Source organism: Gavialis gangeticus, unplaced genomic scaffold, assembly GCF_001723915.1.
Source record: "Gavialis gangeticus isolate Ggan-Ray unplaced genomic scaffold, GavGan_comp1, whole genome shotgun sequence".
Taxonomy (NCBI): domain Eukaryota; kingdom Metazoa; phylum Chordata; order Crocodylia; family Gavialidae; genus Gavialis; species Gavialis gangeticus.
In genome coordinates this window covers 78,188,241-78,212,632 of record NW_017729034.1, presented here as the reverse complement: position 1 = coordinate 78,212,632, position 24,392 = coordinate 78,188,241, and the positions used below count along the sequence as shown (strand labels likewise).

At 43.6% G+C, this 24,392-nt stretch overlaps 1 protein-coding gene across 1 annotated transcript in view; it reads right to left on the bottom strand.

Moving 5' to 3' along the window:
• The window catches only part of RGS17 (regulator of G-protein signaling 17), a 129,021-nt gene that overhangs the window by 4,838 nt on the left and 99,791 nt on the right, over window positions 1–24,392 (bottom strand). Inside the window, exons 3-4 of the mRNA XM_019527604.1 lie at window positions 7,358–7,447; window positions 4,169–4,403 (exon numbers count right to left, since the gene is read on the bottom strand). Coding sequence (XP_019383149.1) covers window positions 4,169–4,403; window positions 7,358–7,447 — 325 coding nt within the window. The remainder of the gene's footprint in view (window positions 1–4,168; window positions 4,404–7,357; window positions 7,448–24,392) is intronic.

The window sequence follows — 24,392 nt, the reverse complement described above, 5'->3', positions numbered from 1 at the left end:
AGCTGTGCTCTGAACATGTTCATTTGGTTGGTGGGTTATGAGCAGATAAATGTTCTGGGACCCAACTTGCAATCATGCAGATACACCAGGAATGTGATCTAAGTAAGTTGCGGGGAGGGGCTAGTAAGCCCATGGGTGGATTGGCAAGTCTGAGAGGGGGCTTGGTGGGTTGGGGGGACTGTATGTCTGGGGTTCGGGGGTTGAGGGGTTACAGATAACCTGATCAAGGTGGAAGAGGGGGTTAGGAAAAGTGCAGCCAAGGGGACCCAGTCCCAGTCCCAGGGCTGCACTCTGAAAGTGTGCACATATTCAGTAGACTAGGTTAACCCGTGCCTGATCCAAATTAGTGCACCTCTCAGGTAAACTAAATTAGATTGGCCCAGCCATTTTTTTGCCCAATCTAACCTCCCTACCCCCGGCCCAGAATATATGCAAGATCAGCACTTAGATCACCCTAACCGTAGTTAGGTCAATTTAAGTGTGAACTAAAATCAGGCCTGCCATTTTTTGCCAGATCTAAGCTTCCCAAATGTATGTACAGTTCATCACTTAGATCCACCTAACCCATGTTAGGTCGATCTAAGTGTAATATCTGCACGTACCCATAATAATTAATTAACCAACAACTTGAATAAACAAAGCCCCCATGCACATGGTAAAAATGCTGTGGTGGCTCTTACTGCAATTATGAAGTCAAGAGCACAGTTCAAGGCAAGTATGAATTTTAACACAATGTTTATTAACAAGTACACCTACACACTTCTAAAATAACAACAGTAGGGCAAGATTAATTATTAGTACCGGTTTTCAGGTTATGAATACAGGCTTTCAGGTTAATGAATTGTTATCCAGGCCAAAAAGTTGCCTTTTTTTACACAGGCATAACTAGAAGGGCCTATGCCATGGGCTCCAGCCCCACATGGAACACAATCTTACCTGCTTTGGGGACTCAAAAAAATCCCCAGGGGCACATCGCATAAGACATTTACTGCATAGTTGACTAATTAACTGCACAGTAAACATTTCAGCGTCTACACAGTGAGCCCCTCTTAGGGCACACAAAACTAATAAACTCTGCAGTAAATACAAGTCCTATCTTGCTGCAGAGTTTTTCCATATAAAGCAGTACACATGTAGACAATGAGCTGGCTGGTTGGGGCAAAAGGGTGCTTCAGTACAGGGGCTGCCTGCCAGCTAGTCCTGCGCTGAAACATCCTCATGCCCCAACCAGACCTTCTGCAGTACACCGAGCATGGCTGGAGCAGCCCCAGGCTGGCAGGCTGACCCCCGGGGCTCCTGGCTTAGCTGGGGCTGCTGCAACCCAGTTCAGTGTGCTGCGCTGTTGGCACGTGTAAACTGCACACCTGGGAGCTTCTCAGGAGCAATAATTTGTGGAGCACAATAACCTTCTCAGTTTATTGTTTCCCCCTAGTGGTATGTGCAGATGTGTCCAACTGCTATTTCTGTAGTGTGGTCAGAGTTGTAGGGTGTAGCCGTGTTGGTCTAAGGACATATGCAGACACGGTTCTTTGGGTGAATCTGATATCTTTTATTAGACTAACTTAAATAGTTGGAAAAAACACATTTTCTTTGCAAGCTTTCAGGTTTAAAATCTCTTTGTCAAGCTGAGGAAGCCTCTACAGTTGGTGTGTGATCTTCCTGGATGGAATAAATAGTAAAGAAGCCAGAGGCTGGGTATTGTCCAAAGAACTATGTTTAGTTCATAAAATCCCCAAATCAGGAAGGAGAAACAGTAAATGTTTTGAGTGCTTTGCATCCGAAAGTTTATCGAACTCTATCTCAATCATGCAGTTGGTCCAATAAAATGTATCACCCATAACAATCCATTCCTTTAGCATTATTCCTAGACCAGCACAGCCTACAACAACACTTTAATATAGGGTTGGGTAAAATATGGCTGATGGGCCGGATTCAGCCCACCAACAGATTCAATCCAGCCCGTGGGTGGATGGCTGCCAACTCACTGCAACTGGTCTGAGGGTGGCTGGCAGCTCCAGCCACCACATGGTGCTGGGAGAGTGGATGGGACTGTTTCTACCCTAGCAGCATCAGCCTTTGATGTGGTGACAACAGCTGTGGACCTGGGTGAGGCTTCTGCCATAGCAGGTGGACAGTAGTGTCAGCTGTGGACCTGAGCAGGGCTTCCGCTGCAGTGGGCAGTCAATGGCATCAACTGTGTATGCTGCCAGCAGGTTCAGGACCCTGGACACAGAAGCTGGGTCCATAGCTGATGCCACTGCCCTCCTGGCATGGTGGAAGCTCCTGCCCAGAGCCCTGACCCAGAACCTGGTGGCAGTGTCAGCTGTGGACCCAGACAGGAGCTGCTGCCACACTGGGCAGGCATCAGCTATGGACACAACTAGAAAGCTCTGTGTCAGGGCTCTGGAAGTTGCTGGCTGCACCCACAGCTGACACTGCCACCTGCCCGATGTGGCAGAAGTTGCTGCCTGAACCCACAGCTGAGCATCAGGGCTTGTGGCAAACTACAGCTCTGGCTGGGTTCAGCAAGGTGGGGAAGGGAGACGGAGAGATGGAGAGACAGCGACAGAGAAAAGAGAGAAACAGAGAGAAAGAAGAGAGGGATATGGTCCTTGACAGGTTCCCTAAACTCATTAAGTGGCCCTTCAGTCAAAATAATTGGCCACCCCTGCTCTAACACAACTAAAATTGCTGCATTTATATAGATAATGTAATGGTGCTACACTTATTTTTTGTACTTTAATAACAGGTTGGTTTATAAGCAGATATAGGTGATGTAAGTACATGGGCTGTGTTTAAAGAAGTTTCTTCTGGGAAGAACTGCATATGGTTTAGGGAAAGAGCTTCTTAGACCATGTGCTGGTTATTAAGTCACTATACGGTAATTTTCTCTTAAGATCTACAGGAAGGACAGAATTCATTGAAACTGGAGGGGATCTTTCTATAAAGCTTTTTTGTGCCACATACAGAAAATCTGTGAACAGTTTTGTCAATAGCTAAATATAATAAATTTGGATTCGTGCAGTTTTCCAGTTTTAATATCTGAAGGGTCTTGTAAGCTACATTTTGACTTGTAAAGCCATTTAAATTATAAGTGAAAACAAAAAAAAAAGCTAGTGACTTTTATTGACAAGTCATCTCAGCCAAAAGCAACACTGAACATTGAAAAATAGAAGAAAAGAAGAAAACTGCTCTATAAATTCATATGAATGACATTGCAAGCAGATACTTCCAGAGAGCATCCTGGAAGTAAGATGTTTATAGCCAGATCCTTAGCTGGTATAAATCAGCATAGTCTATTAGCTTAGAGCCAATGAGGGTCTATTGTGTAGGAAAAGGAAGGGAACTAATTACATTTGACATGATTTAAGCAAATATCTTTTAAAATATTTTAAAAAAGCCAGGTTCAGCAGTCAATTGGATTGGACACTACCATCATTCACACAGTTAAGCCTTACAGGGGATAACTTGAACATGTTCCATTGCTTTGTTCCCCTTACATGTCTAGCATTTAATAGGTGATAGCTCCTCCCCCTGTTTTCTTTCCTTGCTTACCTCCTGTCCCTGAAAGGGACCTTTCATTTCAGACAGAGACAATGTGGCACAGTTGGCCTTCTGGCGATGACTAAACCTCTCTGTTACCTAGGACAGTGGTTCTCAACCTTTTTTCGGCTAGGGGCAGCCCTTCACAATGCCAGCTCTTACTTGTCATTCACCTTTTGATTACAGAATAATAATAAAGCAATTCTTCTGTTGCAAAGAACTCAGAAAGACCACAATGTTTTTAACACTATGGATACCTGTTTGAAATTTCTGGGCTTATCCTGTAAATCATGTTTGCATACCTAACAGTGTTACCATTGCATGGTATCCTGCATCACCCTTGAAAAGATCTAAAGACAGCCCAAGGTGCTGCATCATCCTGGTTGAGAATCACTGACTTAGGGATTTAAAGAGCTAAGCAAGTGATGCCAAACAGCTTAGCTTCTGTGCCACTGAGGATTTTGCCCCTCTGGCTCCCTCCCCTGACTTTTGACGAAGCGCCAAGTATGAAGAATATCTTTGATCTAGCATGTCAGGCATGCTTTCTGTCTCCATGATATCAACAAGATGCACGATTGCTGTTCTTGGATTCTTGAAAATACAAATTTAGTAACTCCAGCTTTACCTCTTTTGGTGAAAGTATAGAAATGTAATCTTCATATATAATCTTTGCTTTTTCTTCAACCACTTTCTTGTTCTGTTCTTTCTTTAGGTCTTCACATGCAAGCCAGAAAAGCAGGTTCTCTTCACTATACTCAGTTCGAAGAAACTCTCTAAAAAGGTTCCTGCCAGCTGGTGTTTTCATCATCTTGTCAAAATTCTGAGCCCAAGACAAAATTTCATCTGCAGTAGGGTTTTGGCTGCAAAAAACAAAGCATCGTTACAATATGCTTCTATTTTTGTAACAATGTTTTCATACATTGGTCCAGAAATTCTCCCTCAGTTTCACAATAGTCAAGAACTAATACTGAAAGCAATAGGGCTTTAGTCTTAACTGAAGAATTTTGCTCTGTGTTCATAATCTCCCAGTACCCAATAAACATATTGTATTTTAAGAGGAGCTACACCTTTAGCTTTCTATAGATTTACCGCTAGAATTAATTTTTAGTTCTAAAACTCAAGAATAAAATAACAATGCAAAATTGAATTACTGCCCTTGCATTTAGAAATGATAACATTTTGAATGGCTGATAAAAGATTCTCTTTCAAATCTGGGTTAGATGACATCTGATGCAACTGCTTGATTTAGATGATGCTTGACCAACCGTGTACTGCTACATTATGTAGATCAGCAGAGCTGAGAAAAGGAAAAAGGCCCTGGCAGCTAAAAGCATACTAATGAGGCCCAACAAAATACCAATTGAGAGATCTTTTTTTTTTAATTAGCATATTTCTTTGCTCTAGTATCTAAGAGTTGCTAAGCTTCCCTTTGTTTGGTGCTACTGACCTGAATGATGATCTAGTGGCAAATGATCTGATGAGTAACACCAGATGCTTCTGGCAAAATTAGATACAAAAGAAGGGGGGAAATTCCTCTTTCCCAGTTTTAGAAGAAAGCTGTTCCCAGTTTTTTATACCGTAAGCACTGGATAAATGATCAGAAGTTGATCTTATTTAATATATAAATGAGAAAGTTAAGGATTAAGTTTTTCAAATTTTTTAACAACTATTAGATATGTTTAACATATTACTAACTAACACTAGGTGTTTTTTCTGCCCTTCCTGCAAGATAGGATCCATCAGCAAAAGCTTTACAGAGTTTCAGGATTTCTTAAGAATTTCTGCATAAATGAGCCACACAATATGTAGCATTTTGCCACGTCATGTATTTACATCCCTTTATCAGCCTTTATTTTACATGCAATGCAATGCAGGATATATGACAAGAAGCTATTTAATATTTATGCTCCAGAAAACTGTTATAAGCAAAATGGATGCACTTTTCTTAATCAAGCAATAGTCTTCATGTTTTCTGTTTTAAGACTTCAGTGAATGATTCCTTAGATGTAAGGGCCTCAGCATTCATCTCATAATAGTGTGAATCAGAATAACTTCACTAAAGCCAATGGAGTTTGTAGCACAGATACATGTGGTATATAAATAAACTCTGTCAGAAATTCTTATGGAGGTGGAAGTATGTAGAAGAAATAGGTAGATATTCTGTGGTTAGGGATCCTCTGAATAGGAATTCATCTATTGCATCATTTTGCTAAAATCTGAGACTCCTTGCTTCATGAGTAACAGCCTATTTTATAAGATGTACTTCATAGCATCTGACAAAGGCTGTTGCCAAGAAAGCTTACACCACTGAACAAGTTAGCCTCTAAGGTCTCATTTTGCCTTGCCCTCTGTCTGACTTCAAACTAACATGACTAATTACCTCTCCCTGCTTCACGAGTAATATTATTTAAGTGAAGATATTTGAGAAAAATGGTTTTGTACCACACAGTTCAATAAATTAAGGCTGATCCTTAAATCCCCTCCCAGCACCCAGTATAACTAGCACAGCCAGATGTTAGGGAATCCTGAAGACAGAAGGAGAACAGTTCCACATCCAAAGTCTTGGAATTGCAGCAGCACTGCTTCTCAAGGTTATGTGAGGCACAATGTTCAAATAGGGATGGTATATCACTTGAGCCTCCTTTGGAAGGAAGGACAAACTAATATAGCAGCAGTCCTTCTCTACTCCACTCTTCTGCTGAATATATGTAACAATGTTTATGGAGATCCAAAAGCCTGAATTCTGGCCTACTGTATTCTTTGAAGAATTTCCCCAAACTCTGCCTCTTCCTTGCTCAGCAGGGCAGCAAGATTAGAGGATAGGTGAAAGCCAACTAAACATCTGATCAAAAACTGCAACTGGGTATTCGCTTCATTTTACATGAGTCATTTTATTTTCCACTGTGTTCTTTACCTACCCCACTAAAACAACAGCAGTAGGGTTTAAGTCAGAGGAAAACCAGATAAGCAACATACCTCTTTCTGATGTAAAAAGCCTTCAGTCAATCCCAGTCACTGACAGACTATAGTAGCCTTACACTTTCTGAAAGTTTTCCATCATTGGATTAATATGGGTCTAGCTTTGTCACAGACAGCAGCGACTGACTCCAGTAGTCAAGCTACTGACTGTAATATATCTATTGGGCTGTTACATAATTTCACCTGTTTTTTGTGTTTGATTTTTTTTTTCCCTTGAAAAACAGTGTTAGGAATCTAGTGGCCTCTAGTATTCTAAAATTTTGGTCACTGCTTTCACCAGTAAAGCTGAAATGTGGGAAAAAGATAGGCTGGTATGGAGACAGAGTGTCTAGTGCATATACTGTGTAGAAGCAAGCATGTACTGTAAGAGAAATGTTTACCTGGCTCATTTTGGAAAAATGCACAGGCATTTATGATACAGAAAAATCACCACTTTATAAATCTGTTTGGCAAATCTTGTTGTCCCACTTGTATTATTACTATTTCTTCCTGCTAAGGTGAGAAGATAATTCTATAGTGGATAGGCTAAATCACCTTTCCTGTATAGAACAATTTTATACATCCACACTCCCAAGTTAAGCACATTTTCCCCCCAAATCTGGCCAAACACACAGTTTCACAACCGCATACAAAGCAGTTAAGTGAAGATTTTGAATGTCATCTTTGACATTTAATTATCATGTCAGAATGTACAAATATTTAGGAAGGAAAGATTATCAAATAACTTTCTAGAGACCTGAAATCATGTGATGCCTTGACACTAGTTACAGACAAAACCACAAATAATTTACAGAATAGATAGTGAACAATGGGAAATTTTAAGTGAGAAACTTACCATTCCTCTATGACCTGGATGCTTTCCATTTTGGTTGTATGTGTTGGCCTTCCTGCATTGTCTCCTCTATCTTCATTCCTAACAGTGAGGCTGCAATGTAGTACAACACTTTATTTTGTCTAGAGTAAGTAAATTTAAAGAATGAATATAATAATACGCAAATTGAAAGATTACAGGTTTAGTTAGGGTTGCATTTTATAAAGTAATTTGCACTCCAGCATCTAAATTCAAGGCCACAGTTTTGGGAAACTTTTGGTCAGGGTTTGAATTACACTTTGACTCTTGAGGGGTCTGCAAAAAAATTGGGCTGCCCATCACGATGCCCTAATAAAATCAGAGACCCCCCAGATTACGATTTTCAAACCTTACAGGGGGACTCTCGTCTCTTATGAAGGGGATCAGCTCCCCCATAATTCAAACCCTGGTTTTGGTTACACATTTTTGCATGCTCCTGAACTCAGATTAGTATTTATAGATGCTGTTTGCATGTGTGATCTTTTACAAGCTCATAGAGCTTGAAGACTTGCATATGCCAGTTTGTAGGCATACTTTTACAGACTACTTTCAGAAAGGTTGTTCTAAGTATAAATGAAGCAGCATTAGTAACCAGTAAGAGGAAAGAAAATACAATTTTATGGGGCACTGTCAAATGTTTCATCTATTAGGGAACTCATTGTTTTTTTATGAACAAGATTTTGCCCAAGTTATAAATTTTCAGAACTTGGGTAAACTATAACATGTTGCTGCTTCTTAGAATTCCTTCCTTCTTGTGAGGACACTTGCACTTATTACTGTAGGCACTTACTTTTTTAACGATACTGCCAGTTTAGCACATATCACTGAGATAAACATTATACATCATGAAACGGTAAGACATATACCAAGTACTATTATTTTTTCACATAAATAAAACTTATTGGCTTTTCAATAGAAAGGCTTTTATAACTTTCTGTTACCAGGATTTGAGAGAAGAATGATTTCCCTTTTCAAAAGATATATTTTTATTTATCTTTAAAGCTGAGCGAATAATATAATTTTCTTCTGCAAATATTTGTGTGCGTTAATCACGTTTGTTCACCTATACTTACACATCTGATGTCTGCTTCTAAAAATATTCTAGCAAGTGAGATAACTGGCAGGAATGTTTAATAATTAATAAAAACAGAACTTCAGGTGAACAATGGAAGATATTTATAGGAAGCAAATTTGAACAACAGCAATATTTGCATGAAAAACTGGTGTGTTCATTAAACTTGAGAACTAGAATACACCATGAATTTGGAACACATTGTGTGACCCCAGTGTCCAATGGGGAAAAACCATGATCGCTGTCTCAGATTCTGAATATTAAATATTCATAAGAGGACAATGTCCTCATTCGTGGTAAATAAACTACAGATATAAAAAGATACTTTTACAAAATAGAGTTCTATGTCTCCCACTGAGTTGAGTGCTTTTCACTCACACTGAAAAATAAATCTCAACTCTATATCACAGTATATGCAAATAAGGTTTATCTTTATCCCCTCTGTGCTTAGGAGCATCAACAATGTTTATACTATTAGTTTGGCAGAGTTTATAGGTGAACTCAAGTACTCTTAAGAATTTAAAGTTTAAGATCCCAAATACTGCAGAGTACATATTAAGACTTAAACATTACAAAGACATACAATTTCAAACAAAGCTTCTTGAAATCTGTTGCTCCTTCACTTACCTGCCAAGACCTGAGTTCAGGCCCTTGGTCCTGCTTCCCCTGTTACAGCGTAGGAATGCAGCTCCTGTGCTGCTTAGGGTGTTAGGATGTCATCAACTGCTGCAGGAGAAACAACACATCCTGAACTCGGGGGCTGGCAGGTAAAAAGCCTCCTTTTGACCCATTTCCTGACCATCTGTAAAGGGGCCACCCACTGAAGCCAATGGGAGGTCCATGTACAGAACAAGGACAGAATATGGATCGTCTGCTTCATTTCTTGTAATCTTTAAGTCCACACATGTCACTGCTTAGGGTCTGTTTGTATCCAGTTGCAGTACTAAATTGGAGATATGAGACGAGGCCTCCACAGGTCCCTTCTTCCCATACAGCAGTCTATATACTCCTCTGGATACAGGGCCCTTGGAGGAATACTGGATTGGAGACTGGTAGGCTGCAGCCCAGAACGTTGTTGGTGGAGGCAACACAAAATGACAGTTCAATAGAAGAGCTCCCTGTCATACATCAGAGACAGGTTGTATTCAAGAAACACTCTTTCCCAAAGCTCCCATTTGGTCACTGAGACACAACCCTGCTTACCAGCTGCAGCAAACTCTTATTTAGGATCTCAAACAGTTTAGTAAGTAAAATAAAATAACTTATTTTTTATTAATCTTTAGAAGCTCAATGTCTACTTGTTTTGTTCATGCAACTTTAATGTGAACACTCACATGAATGAGTAAAGTAAATAGGGCTCCCTCTAAAGACAATGGCAGGACCCATCCTTTTTTCTTCTGCCTTGTAAGTAGCAACTAAACTGTACTGAGCTCATTTGTCTGCCTCAGGGTGGAGCTGCTGCAAGTCCCGAGACCTTAGGTTTGAAATGGGGCTGTAGTTTAATCAGCCAACAGATGTTAGACTATTCTGTTTGTTTAAGCAAACAGTGGGGAAGAGAGAGTCAAAGGTTGCTTGCTTTAGCCATGCAAAACTTGTGTTGAAGTTTTCAAGACCAGGAGTCTCTGGAGTTGGGAGAAAAAACAAACAAACCTGAATGAGGTGGTGATTTAGAAGAAGAAATAAGGAGCAGACAAAGATGCTGCTGACCTCATTTCCATATTTATTAAAGCAGTTATTGGAATGGCAGATCTGTGGTTTGCTTTGTTGACAGCATTGGGTTCCATCACACATCTTGAGAAAATGTTGAAAAAGAACCGAGAATATTTCGGCAGTTGTAGTGCTGCAGTTTTCTGCCGTGTATACAAATTTGATGGCATCACATAAACATCTGGTACTAATTCCTTTACCTCACCATTATTAGATGACTTTCAGTGCCTGAGAGCCCACCTAGGAAGTATGAAATGACTTTGAAGGGATGTTAAAAGACAACTAGAATAATTCCTCAGATTCAGTTACTCTAGTTGAAGCTGTGTTAAGGTCACCAAACTTGTTACCCTACATTTTGCAGTATGTTTCTAGCTAAAAACAGTATCAATACATACTAGCAGACCTTTTCCAAATTTGAAAGATGTTAGTATTCCATCTAACATGTTAATTTTTCATGTCTTAATATGAAAGCAATCTTTATTACTTATACAAATGAATTAATTTCATTCAGAATTAAGTCTCTGTTGCTCAAGGAACTTCTATACTGTCATTAGAAGAATAGATAGTTGAACAAAATGTGTGTAATATACCATTTTCCCACAAAGGGGAAAATTTCAAGTTTAAAATAAAACATAAAGAAGTGAGTATCCAGCTTGCATTTATATACATCTAATTTCTTCATTCTAGGGTGTTTCTGTACAGAAAGCCCTGTTTTCAAAACAGGGTGCAGTGGTCGCACCTATAGAAACATGATTTTTTCCTGCAAAGCTACATTGAAATAAACAACATAAGTGACAGTGAGCCTGAATGGCCATATTTCATATTATAATTAATAATACTGCATTGGTATTTCTTTTTATGCCAACTTCCAGATAATATGAAAAAAAACTGAAAATAACAGTGGATATTTCTTTTGTAAAATTCAAGAAGTCCATAATGGCAAAGTGTTTGATTGGATATTTCTGCTTCTATGGGTGTTTCTGAAAACCTCTAGTTACTATCATAAATATAGTCATCTGTGTTGGAAGCAAGTTGCAATTTATCAGAATATAAACATTGCATTGTGGAAAACATAAGTTAAAGTGCACTAAACTGAAAATAACAGAATAAAAATCAATGTAATCAAGCCACTGATATGAGCTTTTAAGAAGGAAAAAAATGTCCTTTGAATAATCTCAGGCAACCATTAGACAAAAGGAAGTTGTCTACAATGACACCATTCTTGTAAATTAGTCTGCAGTAAGTTATAATATACTATATTGGATCAAATAATTTCAGCTGTTTTTTCCTGAAAAAAATAAGTATTCTTCAAAAAAATAAAAAAACTTCAAGTTTTTAGAGATACATTTTACACACTATAGTTGCATCAGAAATAATTAGAGACTGACATGAATGAAACTGAAAACTATGGGGTTAAAGTAGAAGGTGGAAAACACATAATGGATTCTAATTCTATTGTCTGGAAAGATTACCATATTTCTTGTTTTATGGTGAAGTAGTAAGAGTTAAATATATTACAGTAGGACCGGCTGGAAGGAATTTTGTTCTGCTTGCAAAATAATGTGGACTAACAACTCCCTATAGAGGCAAGAACTATTTTATCAACTGTAAATAGCATCATACAAACAGTAATCAGTGTTTTCATTTTGATTTCAGGACCATAATAGTTAACACATTACTCATCAGACAGTGTTAGGGCAAGTGTACAATTTCACAAACAAGCAAATACCAGGTTAAACTTCTCCAGAATTTCTTGTCAATATGTTTTTAGGTGACCCATGGGAAGATGAATAGTATGTAATTCTTTAGAAACTCACTTTTAATATACATGTTCAACAACTGAATATTTGTTCTGTTAAGAGACTACTTTTCTAAGCTAATACTGCAGGCTGTTGGTACATAGCAAGGTAAAAATGCAAAGCAAACTGGGTAGTAATTCTGGAGCCTAAACCTCACTAAGAGTTACTTGAGCTGTTTTACTAATTCCTTCTAGTCCTTTCAGCCACACAAAAAGTTGTTTATTGCCTTTATTGTGACACTAATGTCCCACTACTATTTAAAAAAATAGAAATAATTTATAGAGGGGGTTTGATCCTTCACTCTCTGGGCACTCAGTACATCTCTTGTGGCACAAAGGGCTAGATTCTAATTTCAGTCACATCAGTTAATGTCTGGTGAAGTGTGTACAACTTAGTGCCTCAGGACCTTGTTATATCCTATGCTGTAAGCTGAACAAATGTTAATCAGCCTAGTGTTATTTAGCTTAGTGGAGCAGTCACGTGGTAAGACAAAAATCCTACTCTGACTATCCTTTATCTGCACAGCTGTGACTTGCCACCAAAGGCTTAGTAAGTAGGGGCAGGGCTAGGAGCAAGATCTGCTCATTGTTCCTGGCAGGCAAAGGGTGGATCAGGCCCCTTGGAGGTGAGGCAGAACTTGGCCAGTGGGGTGCAGGGCAGCAGGCACTGCCTGAGCTCTGGAGAAAAAAAGACTGAGCCCCTCAGAGCTCAGAGCATTCTGGGATCCTGGAGGACTTCAACTTGGGTGGAATAGCTGGCCACATGGTAATGGAACAGAAACAAAATTAGGCGGATCAGAGATCATCCTGGAGTGGTGGAACTATAAGCCAGATAATGAGTGCTTTAAGCCACTTAAAAGGTGTTCACATGCAGCCACTCCAAGGGTTAAGAGCTCCAGAAGCTATCTGAACTTACTATGTAACAAGTCCCTAAGCCTGGGCTACTGGTGCTTCCTGAGTTGGGGGGGGGGGAATCCCCCACCCCAGCAGCTGATCACTAACTCGGAGGGGGGGAGGATGTCCCCCAGCAGCTGATTGATAACCCCGGAAGTACTGGCAGCAAAACCAAAAGTGCCGGTGGCAAAGCTGGAAGTGCCACCGGCACTTCTCTCCGTGCCCCCTCTCCCTGGCTGATGCCAGTCTCAGGGGGGGACACGTACTCCCCCATGCTACCCCTATGCGTCACCTATGGCCCTAAGTATCATGTTACTGCAGTCAGGTGATTGGCCTATATGTGCATGGCTTGCACCAGATACTATTGACGTAGGCGTGATCTCAACAACTAACGTCCCCCAAATGTCTTCACACTATATTACTTGAAAAACTTTCTAATGGGAGCCTGCTTTTTAGTACTTCATGCAGGAAATGCCTGCTGGAAGACACTGCCCAGCATCTTAAGAAGAAAAAGTGCATGCCCGTGTTTAGGGAGAGGAAAAGAAAGGCAGATAGATTGTTAATAACAAACTGGAAGGTCTTTAGTTTTCCTTTCAGAAAAATACAGTTCACATATGCATAACAGCATTCTGCAGCCCTCTACTTCTAGCCCACCTCACCTTATAGGACAACAGTCTGCTATCTCCATTGTCAAATATCACACAGATTGCCAACCTGTACAGCTCTGGTTTCATTATGCATCTGTCTTACACAGGGGCATTCATGCTAGGTCATGCTAAGTCATTCATCTACCATCCCCTTTGCAGTGCCACATGCTTCAAACAGCACACTCCCTCATAGGCAACTCCTTCAACAGGTGGGGAATTGCAGCTTGGAGCTGCCTAAAGACACTGATACTCACAAAGATAACTAGGCACCTCACATTTTTGGAGCACTGCTTAGATGATGGGCTAAGCTGCCTACCCTGGATGCCAGCTGTGGTCCCCTGCCAGTACTTGGTGCCCTGTCACTGCCCTCTGTTCTCACCTCCTCATGATCCAAAACTCTCCCCTCCAGTCTGGTGCCAAGTGAGTGCACTGTGGCACCCACCCTAGCTCCAAGGGGAACACTCTCAGGGTCTCTACCCAGCAGCTACTCTCCCAGTTTTGGCCACAAGCAAGCATTTGCAGTTCTACAGCCTGGCCACTCCACAGGCGGGAGGGGGAGAAGGACACTGGGCAGGGTCTTGGGTGGGAAAGGGAGAAGGACACTGCACTCCAGGGAGACAGAGCAGGTCAGGCGAGGTGCATGCACAGACACAAACATGACTTTGAACACAGAAATTTTTATTAGCACAAGCCTGCATAGGTTGACAATGCATACAGCTCTGCTTTGCACATAGGCAGGCTGCTGGGTAGCACAGATATGTCAGCAGCTGGTCAGATGCACACAGATAGGTACACTGCTGATCAGTTTCCTAAATAGGCAGATTCAAAATAAGGCTATTTACATGCATACAGCCAATGCCAGTTCTACTGTACTTTGGGCCCACGATACGTGGATGGTAAACTGCCCCTCCACTGCCCAGAGAGAGAGCATGCACAGTCACTTCTTACTAGATAGGTAGCCCCAGCCTCTGCTTCAAGTACCTTTTAAAGGGGGCCTGCCTCCAGTTTGTGCACTGCTGGTAAGGCAAACTGCAAAGCAGAATTGATAGAGGAAGTTGAGCCAGCTCTAAGGAGGTACAGAGGGTACCATGGCAGTCCTGCATGACAGAAGCTGCAGGTCACTAATGATTTTATGGTCCAGTTCCTGGAAGAGTTAATGGGACAAGAGGTTCTCCAGAACACCCTGACTGAGCATGACTGCCTGGGGGGGAAGAGCTACAGCAGTAGGTGTATGCGGTGAGAGGCCCGACATGGACTACAGAGTCCATTCAGAAAAAGCTGGATGGGCCTGAAGCAGTGGACAAAGATGTACCTCCAGAAAGGAATGCAAGAAGTTTCATAGTTTTATAGTTTCTAGGGTCGGAAGGGACCTGAGCAGATCATCTAGTTCAACCCCCTGCCATGGCAGGAAGAGCACTGGGGTCAAATGACCCCAGTAAGGTGGTCATCCAACCTCCTCTTAAAAACCCCCAGGGTGGGAGCCTGCACCACCTCACTTGGAAGCTGGTTCCAGACTCTAGCCGCCCTGACCATGAAGTAGCGCCTCCTGATGTCCAACTTAAACCTTCCCTCCGCCAGCTTGTGACCATTGTTCCTGGTCACTCCTTGCGGCACTCGGGGGAACAGGGACTCCCCCAGCGCCTGCTGATCCCCCCTAACCAGTTTATAACAGGCCACAAGATCCCCCCTCAGCCTTCTCTTTTGAAGGCTGAACAGGTTCAGGTCCCGCAACCTTTCCTCATAGGACCTACCCTGCTGTCCCTTGATCATACGAGTGGCCCTCCTCTGGACCCTCTCGATGCTGTCCACATCCCTCTTAAAGTGCGGCGCCCAGAACTGGACGCAGTACTCCAGCTGCGGCCTGACCAGTGCCGCATAGAGGGGGAGGATCACCTCCTTGGACCTGCTCGAGATGCATCTGTGGATGCACGACAAGGTGCAGTTGGCCTTCCTAGCCGCCTCCCCACATTGCCGACTCATGTTCATCTTGGAGTCAATAATGACTCCCAGATCCTTTTCCACCTCCGTGCTGACAAGAGGGGAGTTCCCCAGCCTGTATGTATGGTGCCGATTGTTCCTCCCCAGGTGCATCACCTTACACTTGTCTGTGTTAAACCCCATCCTGTTCTCCTCCGCCCATCCTTGTAACCTATCTAGGTCCAACTGTAGCCTGTTGCTCCCCTCTATTGTGCCCACATCCCCCCACATCTTAGTGTCATCAGCAAACTTGAACAGGGTGCTTTGCACCCCCTCGTCCAAATCACTGATGAAGATATTGAACAGTGCAGGCCCAAGGACCGAGCCCTGTGGGACCCCACTTCCCACGTCCTTCCAGGTCGAGAAGGACCCATCCACTACCACCCTCTGGGTGCGACTCTCTAACCAGTTGGCGACCCATTGGACTGTATGGGTGTCTACGCCACAGTCCCCCAGTGTGGGAGGCGCTCTGCCTGGGAGGCCTTTATTTGGCACATCGTGCCCTTCTTGTGTCCAGTGACCTCCAAAGTCATTGCTACAGTGCCAATGGATTAATGCTTTGTGACTAACCACCATGACATGAAGTAGGTACAGCAGGAGCCTGACAATGGCCTCCTGCCTTAGTTGCAAACATGGGAATGGAGAAGAGGGCCCAGAGTATGAGGGGGCTGGGGAAGACCTGTGGGGTCTCCCTATGCAAGGCAAGGCCCTGGGGTCACATGCACTAACAGTTGTGTTCAGGGCCATCCCTGGGGAGCAGCAGGCAACTGCCCTGGGCCCTGAGCACTGGAGGGCCCCGGGGAGCCAGGCAGAGCTGCCGCCAGCTTCACGTCTGGCCACTCAGCACCCTTCCCCCCACCACTGAATCTGCTGCTGGCTTCCTCACATCCAGGAGTGGGGCCCTGCACAGGCTGATTTGCCCTGGGCCCCGCATCCTGCTCAGGTTGTCTCTGGTCATGTTTCACAGTTTGACAGCACATAGGCCTATGGTCCCCCTACCCTGTTTCTGAGAACTTCCTCCCCTCTTCCTCCCACCTACAACTCCTAAGAAAGTATCAGTGTCACACCTCCAAAAATCTCAAAAGGGGGCACATATCCATCTGGTTAGGGTGCAGTCTGCTGGAGGATCTACTACTGGTGCCTAGGGAGTAAACAAGTATTTCTTTTTACTTCATAGCCAGCTTGGAGAAGCATAACCCCAGGCCTTTGGCCCAACGCCCTGCTCAATCATCATCCCCTCAACTGTCCCCATAATAGGGCTAGTGAGGTCTCAGGAGGCAATACCCCCAGACCCTCACCACCAGATACAGAGAGGGTGAGAGGCAAAGACAGTCACCCTGTTGCAGGGCTGTCAGTTGGGGGAATGGAGGGCAGTCTCTGGGCTAGGGAACCATATTGGCTGCATATTGTCAGAGTCCTCCTTGGCCTCCGAGCACCCAAGTCTGCAGCTAGGGCTCTCCAGGGTTGGGATGGCACTTCCTGCCTTGGGACAGCCATCCTGAGATACCTACACTTTGTTCTTCAACTCAGCCAGTGGGACATGCAGGAAGTAGGCTGGGGAGGGTGAGATCACATATCATATTGCCTGGGCTGGGGAGAGGAGGCATGATGTTACCTGCATTGAGAGCACTCTCAGACATGTCCAATGTCATGTGGGCCAGGCTAGCCCAGGAGCAGACAGCAGAACAGAGTACTGAGATGCTGGCCTCACTCCATGGCATAGCAAGGTCATTACTGCAGTGGTTACAGCCTCCTTGCAGTTTATGAAGGAAGCCCCTACAGGCCTGCCATGGGGTAACCCACAGCTGGTACTCACTCGCCCCCACAGCCAGATACATCGACTGTAGCTGAGAGTGTGTCCCTGACTCCTGACCTCCCTGAAACACTCCCACTGCTGAGTCTCCATTTGTACTTTTCCGTCTCCTGGAGCCCTCCCAACCATCACTTCCTAGATCAGTAGCAGCTGCAAGGTGATGAATGCCCATCTCCAGTAATGGGCAGGAAGGCACAGCACAGTCAGGTCTCTACAGAGTCGTTGGTTGAGATATCTGTTAGGGGCCCCTCTGCAGCCCCATAGGGTCCCCACCCTACATTACTGGCACCTCAACACAGGCACATCACTGCTGCCCAGCAAAAAGATTTTTGGGGGAGCCATGCTGCCCTGGCCACAAACCAGGTGTCTCACCCACCCTTTCAGGGAAGTATGTCTGCACCAATAGCAAGTCCTGGCTGCACCCAAAGGAGAGTCTTGCTGAAAGCTCAGGATCCACCATTTCTCCACAGTGAAAGTCCATTCCTAGGAGATATCAGACAGCTTTCCCCATCCTGAATAGGGGTAGCTGTGGCAGGGCTATCTGTGGTAGGGAGAGGACTCATTAAAAAGCCTCCCCTGCTGCCTCCTCACACTATTGCCAGGACCTGCTACACCATGCCTGGCAGAGCTGTCACAGTGATGCAGTGCCCTCTGCTTCATGTTTGGTCTACTCCCCTGGACTACACTGTTTTTCCTCCTCCTCCTCTATGGCTGGCTTTTCTATCCCCTTGACTATGTCCAGCCCCTCTGGGAAAGGTAAGTCATTTTGACAGGCTTGTGGTTGCAGGGTGGCCATGATGCCCCCTGGTGGCCTTGCAGCCCCTGCCCAGCTTAGACTCTAATGTCACTCTCCCTAGATTGCTTTCCTGCCATGCCTTGTTCTTATTATTAAAGGTCAATTAAGGGAGGCTGCCCACAGGCCTTAGAGTGAGCCTTAATCCTAACAATTCCCTACCAGGTATCTGCTGAGCCCTTACTAGCCTCAATTCAGCACTCAGGCCTGATAGGTCCCTCTCAGCCTGATAGGGCACCTCTAGCCTTAAGTGCAAATTGTGTCCTTTCCTCCCCCACACCATGCCCCAAGCCTCACAGATATTATCACTACAATGTGCAGTTCACATACTTGGCCTTTTGTGAAACTTGGACTCCCAGTCTGGTTCACACCTTTCACTCTGGGCTCCCAGACCCCCAGTCTCATGCACAGCCTCTCTCAGGCTCATGGACCCTCATACAGCGCTTGGCCTGTCCCTGGGCCCATGGGCCCACTGCTCCAATGGTCTTGTCAGTCCCTGACTCCTGAACCTCCAGGTACTCCACACTCAGGTACTCCCCCTGTCTTTGGACCTTCTTGGGTCTCACTCCCTCTGTCAGCCCTGCTTGTTCCTGGATCCCCTGGTCACACTTCCTGGGTCCCTACTTCATGGATCCCTGGATCCCTACTATCTAGGCCCTTCTGCCACTAGCTGAACCCCACTTTCAGACCCTGCTAGGCTGCTTGCCCTATAAGTAAGACTTGCCTGCCCTTGCAGGGCTCCAGGCTAAACTGCTAGGACAGCTTAATAATAAATACCTGCCCTTTGGCAGGTACTCAAGCCTACCCTAGGCTTAAAATAAAACAGGGCCACCTGCCTGTATAACCAAGCCCTTCTCTGACCCAGGTACCTTCTCTTCGTCCCTGTATTGCAGAGTTTCTAATTCAGAGCCACTGCCAGTTCAGGAGCCCTGCTGCTTTGCTATCAGGAGCTCCTTACCCCATAGCTACCAAGGAAAAACTAAATACCTGGTGCAGGCTCTGGACGTGTATAGTTCAAGCCTGAGTCCTCTTCCAGTCAGGCAAGTCACTCATTAGCCCCCCTTTGCCACCTGCAAGCAGTCTGTCAAGGTACTTGTTTCCTTGAAGGAGCAGGCACATCCCAGTGCCCTGCTAGAGTCATATTATTTGGCAATGCTGTGTAGAATACAACATGCCATGAAAATCCTGTTTACCTTTTCAGTGCTGTACTGTAATGTGCCACCAGATTCATGAAGGCAGTGGCAAAGCCCCTGAGGAGGCCTATGGCATGCTTGACAATGGATCAGGTGTGCAGTTATATTACAGCTTGTCTAGCCCTCAAGATGCACCTGCTGGGTAAGGATACATGCTTGGAGGTATAGGTGCAGTCACTTGCAAAGACACAAACTGGCCATGAGAACAGGGCACAGTCTGTCCTGATGGCACCTCTGTGGCTCAGCACTACTGTTCCAGTGGCGCATGAGCACAAGGCCCTGGCAGCCACAGCAGGGGTCTGAGAGAGAGAGAGGAACTTACCCACAAGCCAGCCAGGTGAAAACTGTGTCACTTGCTGGAGACATGTCTAGCATTGCTTGGATTGATAGGTCTCAGGTCTTCCTGTGCACCACGATACTACCTAACGTGCACTGTTCTGGAGTTCCTGCTCATGGGATATAATGCTGTCTGGCCTCCTCCCACCTAGTGCTCCCTCAAAACTCCCACACTCTCTCGCCTGGTACTCTTCATCCCATAACTGCCATCATCTAGCTGCACCTCCTGCATAATGCAGGCTATAAGACTTCCATTAATTCCTGTTTTCAATAGCTTTGCTCATCTGGAACAGGGGTGGGTGATTATTTGGGCTGGAGGGCTCCTTAATGAGTTTTGGTGAGCTGCTAAGGACTGTACACGCACACATGTGCACATGCACACACACAGGCACACATGCACAAGCACATGTGCGCATGCTCTCTGGCCCCTGTCAATGCAAGAGATCATAATTAATGATAACAAGCAATGACTTCTTAACTGTCACCCCCAAATTCAGATACAGCTAAACCTAACAAGCAAAGCTGGGTATTTTTTTCCCCTAACAGAATGAAAAAAGGGATTTCAGTTAGCCTCAAACTATTAATGAATTCAGATTGAATTTTTCTGAGTCAGATTGGAAGACAAGGAAGATTACCCCAATACCTTTTACCTGGTTGCTCAGTGGTTAATGAATTGACTCAGAATGAGGGAGACTCAGGTTTGATATCTCTGCCTCTTTTGTGCTTGAGGGAGTCTCATCTCTATTCTCCCATCTCCTTGGGAAGTGTCCTAATGATCTTTACCCTACTTCTTCCTCAGCCAAATTAACCACTCCAGATTCTTGCTTACCTCACCTGTCAGGGGCAATGGTGAGCAGAGGCTGCAGTAGAGACAAGAGAGCATGGAGCACAGACAACTGGAGTGGAGGCCAGTGAATAGCTGCCTGTGGCACCTGCTGCCCTTAGTGAAAGGTTGCCAACCCCTGGATTCTGCTGTGGGCTTCTCTTAATCTCTTCTGTTTTGATGTGTAAAAATGACTTAAATAGCTTTTAAGCAAGAGAAAAAAAGAATGACTCTCTAGCCTGTTGGTCTGCATACCCATTTGGGAGGTAAGTCTCAACATCAATAATTATTTAAGTGTTTTACTCAAAGTTGAACAGCCTGAGTAAGAAAGATTGTTTCCTTCAATTTTATTGCAAGTTCTCTGAATGCATTTTGAACATGTAGAACATTTTTTCAGCTTTTTGCCTTGCTAAGAACATCCTTATTTTGGGTCAATTTGAATAAACCATTTTATGATTTTTTTTGGCCTAGTAACCATATTAAAAAAAAATCACTTATTCCTCTGTGGTTCAGTGGAAGAGAGGAAGCTCTGGGTTCTGGCTTCTGATGGACTGCTGTGACCTCAGCTTTTATTTTTAAGTCAGGGTTTAATAATGAACAGTTTTAATGTATGGCATTATTGTCCTAAGGCAGAAAGAACTAGAACAAAAGAATAAGAAGGGAATAACAGTATTTACCCCCCACCCCCTGCAAACCCCAGGTCACTTTCAGGAGTTAACATCTAGACTGAATTTAGTAAGAAAATATACAGGAGTTAGAGTGCTGTTCTGCCAGATACGGATAAAAACCAGAATTTGTGTGAAAGATGCCACTGTCCTTTGTGCTGGACAAAGATTATCATGTGGCTAAAACTAAATTATGGAGATTTGTATTTAATAAGTTGATGCAGGCAGGCAGCCAGCTGGGAGGTAGCCAAAAGGCACCAAGAGGCTATAATCAATCTACTTGGCAAAGTCCACACACATAATTATGAACTGCTTAGCTATCATTTTAGAAAAATTAAGCTACCTGTGGCCACATTTTCATAAATGCCTGAGACATATTTGGTTTACCCAAAGACGAGGTACAAACAACATTGTCATCCAGGGTCTTTAGAAGAAATCAGTATGGATGCAAGCCTGGTTTACATATTCAAACACATTTTTAACAGAAAATCTAGGAATTTAATGCTGACCCTACAAGTCTTCACCTATGTAAGTAGATTTCTCTGCAGTTCATGCTAAGGGAAGGGTGAGCAAAATAGTAAATCTGGTTGGTGGCTGGACTCCAATTCCCAGCATCCCTTGCTTTTGTTGTTCCAGGAGGTCTCCATGGAGACCCCAGGAGTTGCCAGGCCATGACAGCACAGAGCCAGGGACTCCATGGAGACCAGTCCAAGCGGTGCACTGGCTGGGCACGTGGCTGGGCAAGGAGCTGCTCCAGGGCTGGGGTTGGGATCTTGTGGCAGTGACAGCGTGGGCCAGAGCCAGGGCACAGCCATGATCTGCTGCCCCTGGGGCATGCAGGCAGTGGACTGTGGCTGGAGCAGCTCCCTGCCAGTGCACCGCTTGGGCTGACCTCCAAAGCGACGCAAGCAGAGGCTGCTGGGAAGTGGAGTCCGCCATAGGCCCAATTCGGCCCATGGGCTGGACTTTGATCACCTCTGATGTAAGTTGTTAGAAGGTTATCATGCCAAAGATTTTGAATACAAGCTAAAAATCCTCTAACATTTCAAAGCTCCCCAAAATCATAAGTGGGGAAAGGAATGTGTAGTCACAGGCCCCAAAGGCCACCCTTGGTATTCATTTTTAAACTTTGGCATTTGACTTTCCAGTTTGTATCTGCTCAACCTAAATATATTAAATTGCATCTTTTATATAACTCACAAACTGTCAAGTAAAAACTATATAAAGAATTAAAGATACAGTTCAGCTTTTCAAACAACCAGAACATGGGGACCTGCTTTTTTAGCAATTTCCCCCGTGGCATTTCCTCTCCTCGTCTTATCTAGTAGATTGTAGCATAGCATGACTGAATTTTTCTCCTTCTCCGTATTCCTGTTTGAAGAGCATACAGCTCAGACAGAGTGGACAGAACAGACAGAGGGGCACTTGTGCACACTGAGAATATGCTTCCAGCTGAAAAGCTTGGCTTCTGTTCAATATGCAGTAATAGCAAATACAGGAAGACTTCTAGCAGTCATCTGCACCCTTGGGCATGCCCCGAATCCTGTGGGCCAGGGGAAACTCTAGGAGGTAATTATCGACTTTGATTTTCGCTAACATAGCAGAGGCTATTTCATGGGCATTTTCTCCAGAGCTGCTGTGGTGCTAACTGAGCTGGGCAAACCTCTCTGGAGGATTTGACAATTGAAATAATTTTGTTTAAATAACAACAACAAAAAATCCCCACAAAACCAAATTTCTGAAAAATGTGTTTTTTTTTCCAGATTAAAACAAATGGCCAATTATGAACATGTTCAAAAAGACATGTAACTACAATCATTTCTACACACCTACAACATTCAACTCTATGGCTCTTAGTTTAAAATGCATTAGATCCAAAAATCTAAAACTCAGACAAGAGAAGTCTGTCCACAAGATAATTTTGTATTTATTCATCTCATTTTAAAACAGTGAGCTAGACCTTGTAGCGCTTCCTGACAAGATTTCTACAAAAGCTGAGAAGCTGGACAGGAAAATAGCAGGTTGGGAAAGTTTCTGATAAAATTTACATTTACCTGGCCCCCTGGGATAAATTTGATAATATTACTCAGTTAAAGGTTCATGTGTCAATGCATGCTACATTACCACATCACCTATTTGCGAACAGATCTTCCAGTTCATTTCTCCTTCAGATCTTCCTGTGTATTCAAACATCCCATATTAGCAGAACAAATAGCCTTTAAAAAACTACCCATTAGCTGGCTGCTTGTAAGCAAAACATCATTTCAGGCCTGTTGCAAGCCCAGTTCTTCTGATCTGTCTGCACACATACAGTTTCTAATTTATAGACATTTAAGGTAAGAGTTTAAATCTTTTTCAAGAGATTTGCAATTAGCATGATCAAGTTTAGAGGACAATTTGAGTTAAATAGTGTGGCTTGGGAGCTATCTGGAGCAACTTAGTTAGTTTTAACAGTTCAGAAATATTTTTGTTTTCCAGGAGTTAAGGTGGAAGATTCTTTTCAGCTCAGTGAAGATAAGCATGAGCTTTAGGGCATATGAAAACAAACAAGTAATTTGTACTCGCAGCCTTTCAAAAAGACCAGGTTTATTTAATATGCCTCCTTCCCAGTTCTTATGTCACCAGTTTAATATATTAGCACCGGAGCACAGCATTTTAAGTATATATATGGCATTCCAAAGTAAGTGGAAGCCACCAGGCTTGGCAATACTCTAAAACAGAGGTTAGCAATGTTTTCTGGCAGTGGGCTGTAATGGCCCAGCTCAGGTCTAGTTGGGTTGGCACTGGGACTCAGTGGCCTATAGTGTGGCACAGACAAATCTCACCACCCAGTCACCTGGTTGACCAGCTTCCTGGCTTTGCATGGCAGAGTGCATGAGAAGCCCCCTGTTGCTAAACACTTTTCAAGCCTGAGCTCCACAGGCCAAATACATTGGCTCTATGGGTCAGATGTGGCTCATGGGCTATAAATTGCTAACTACTGCTCTAAAAAAAAGGGACTGTCCCATACTTTGGTCTTCTTTCTGAATTTGACTAGTACTGAGGAGAAACCAGCACTGTGCAGCTAGTAAAGCGTATCACAGTATAAAACTGTAAGTCTTCCTGTATCTTGAAGTAGGTTCACAATGAGCACTTGTGGAAGAAAAACACTTTTTTGATTAACTTGCATTATACAGATATACTGGTTTCTATGCAATATTCGGATTGAAAGATACTAAAAAGTTCAGAAACTTTTGGAGGACTCACCGACTTCCCTAGAGGTTAGGGACTAGCAAGCTTGATTGCTATGTCCTGCTTAGCCT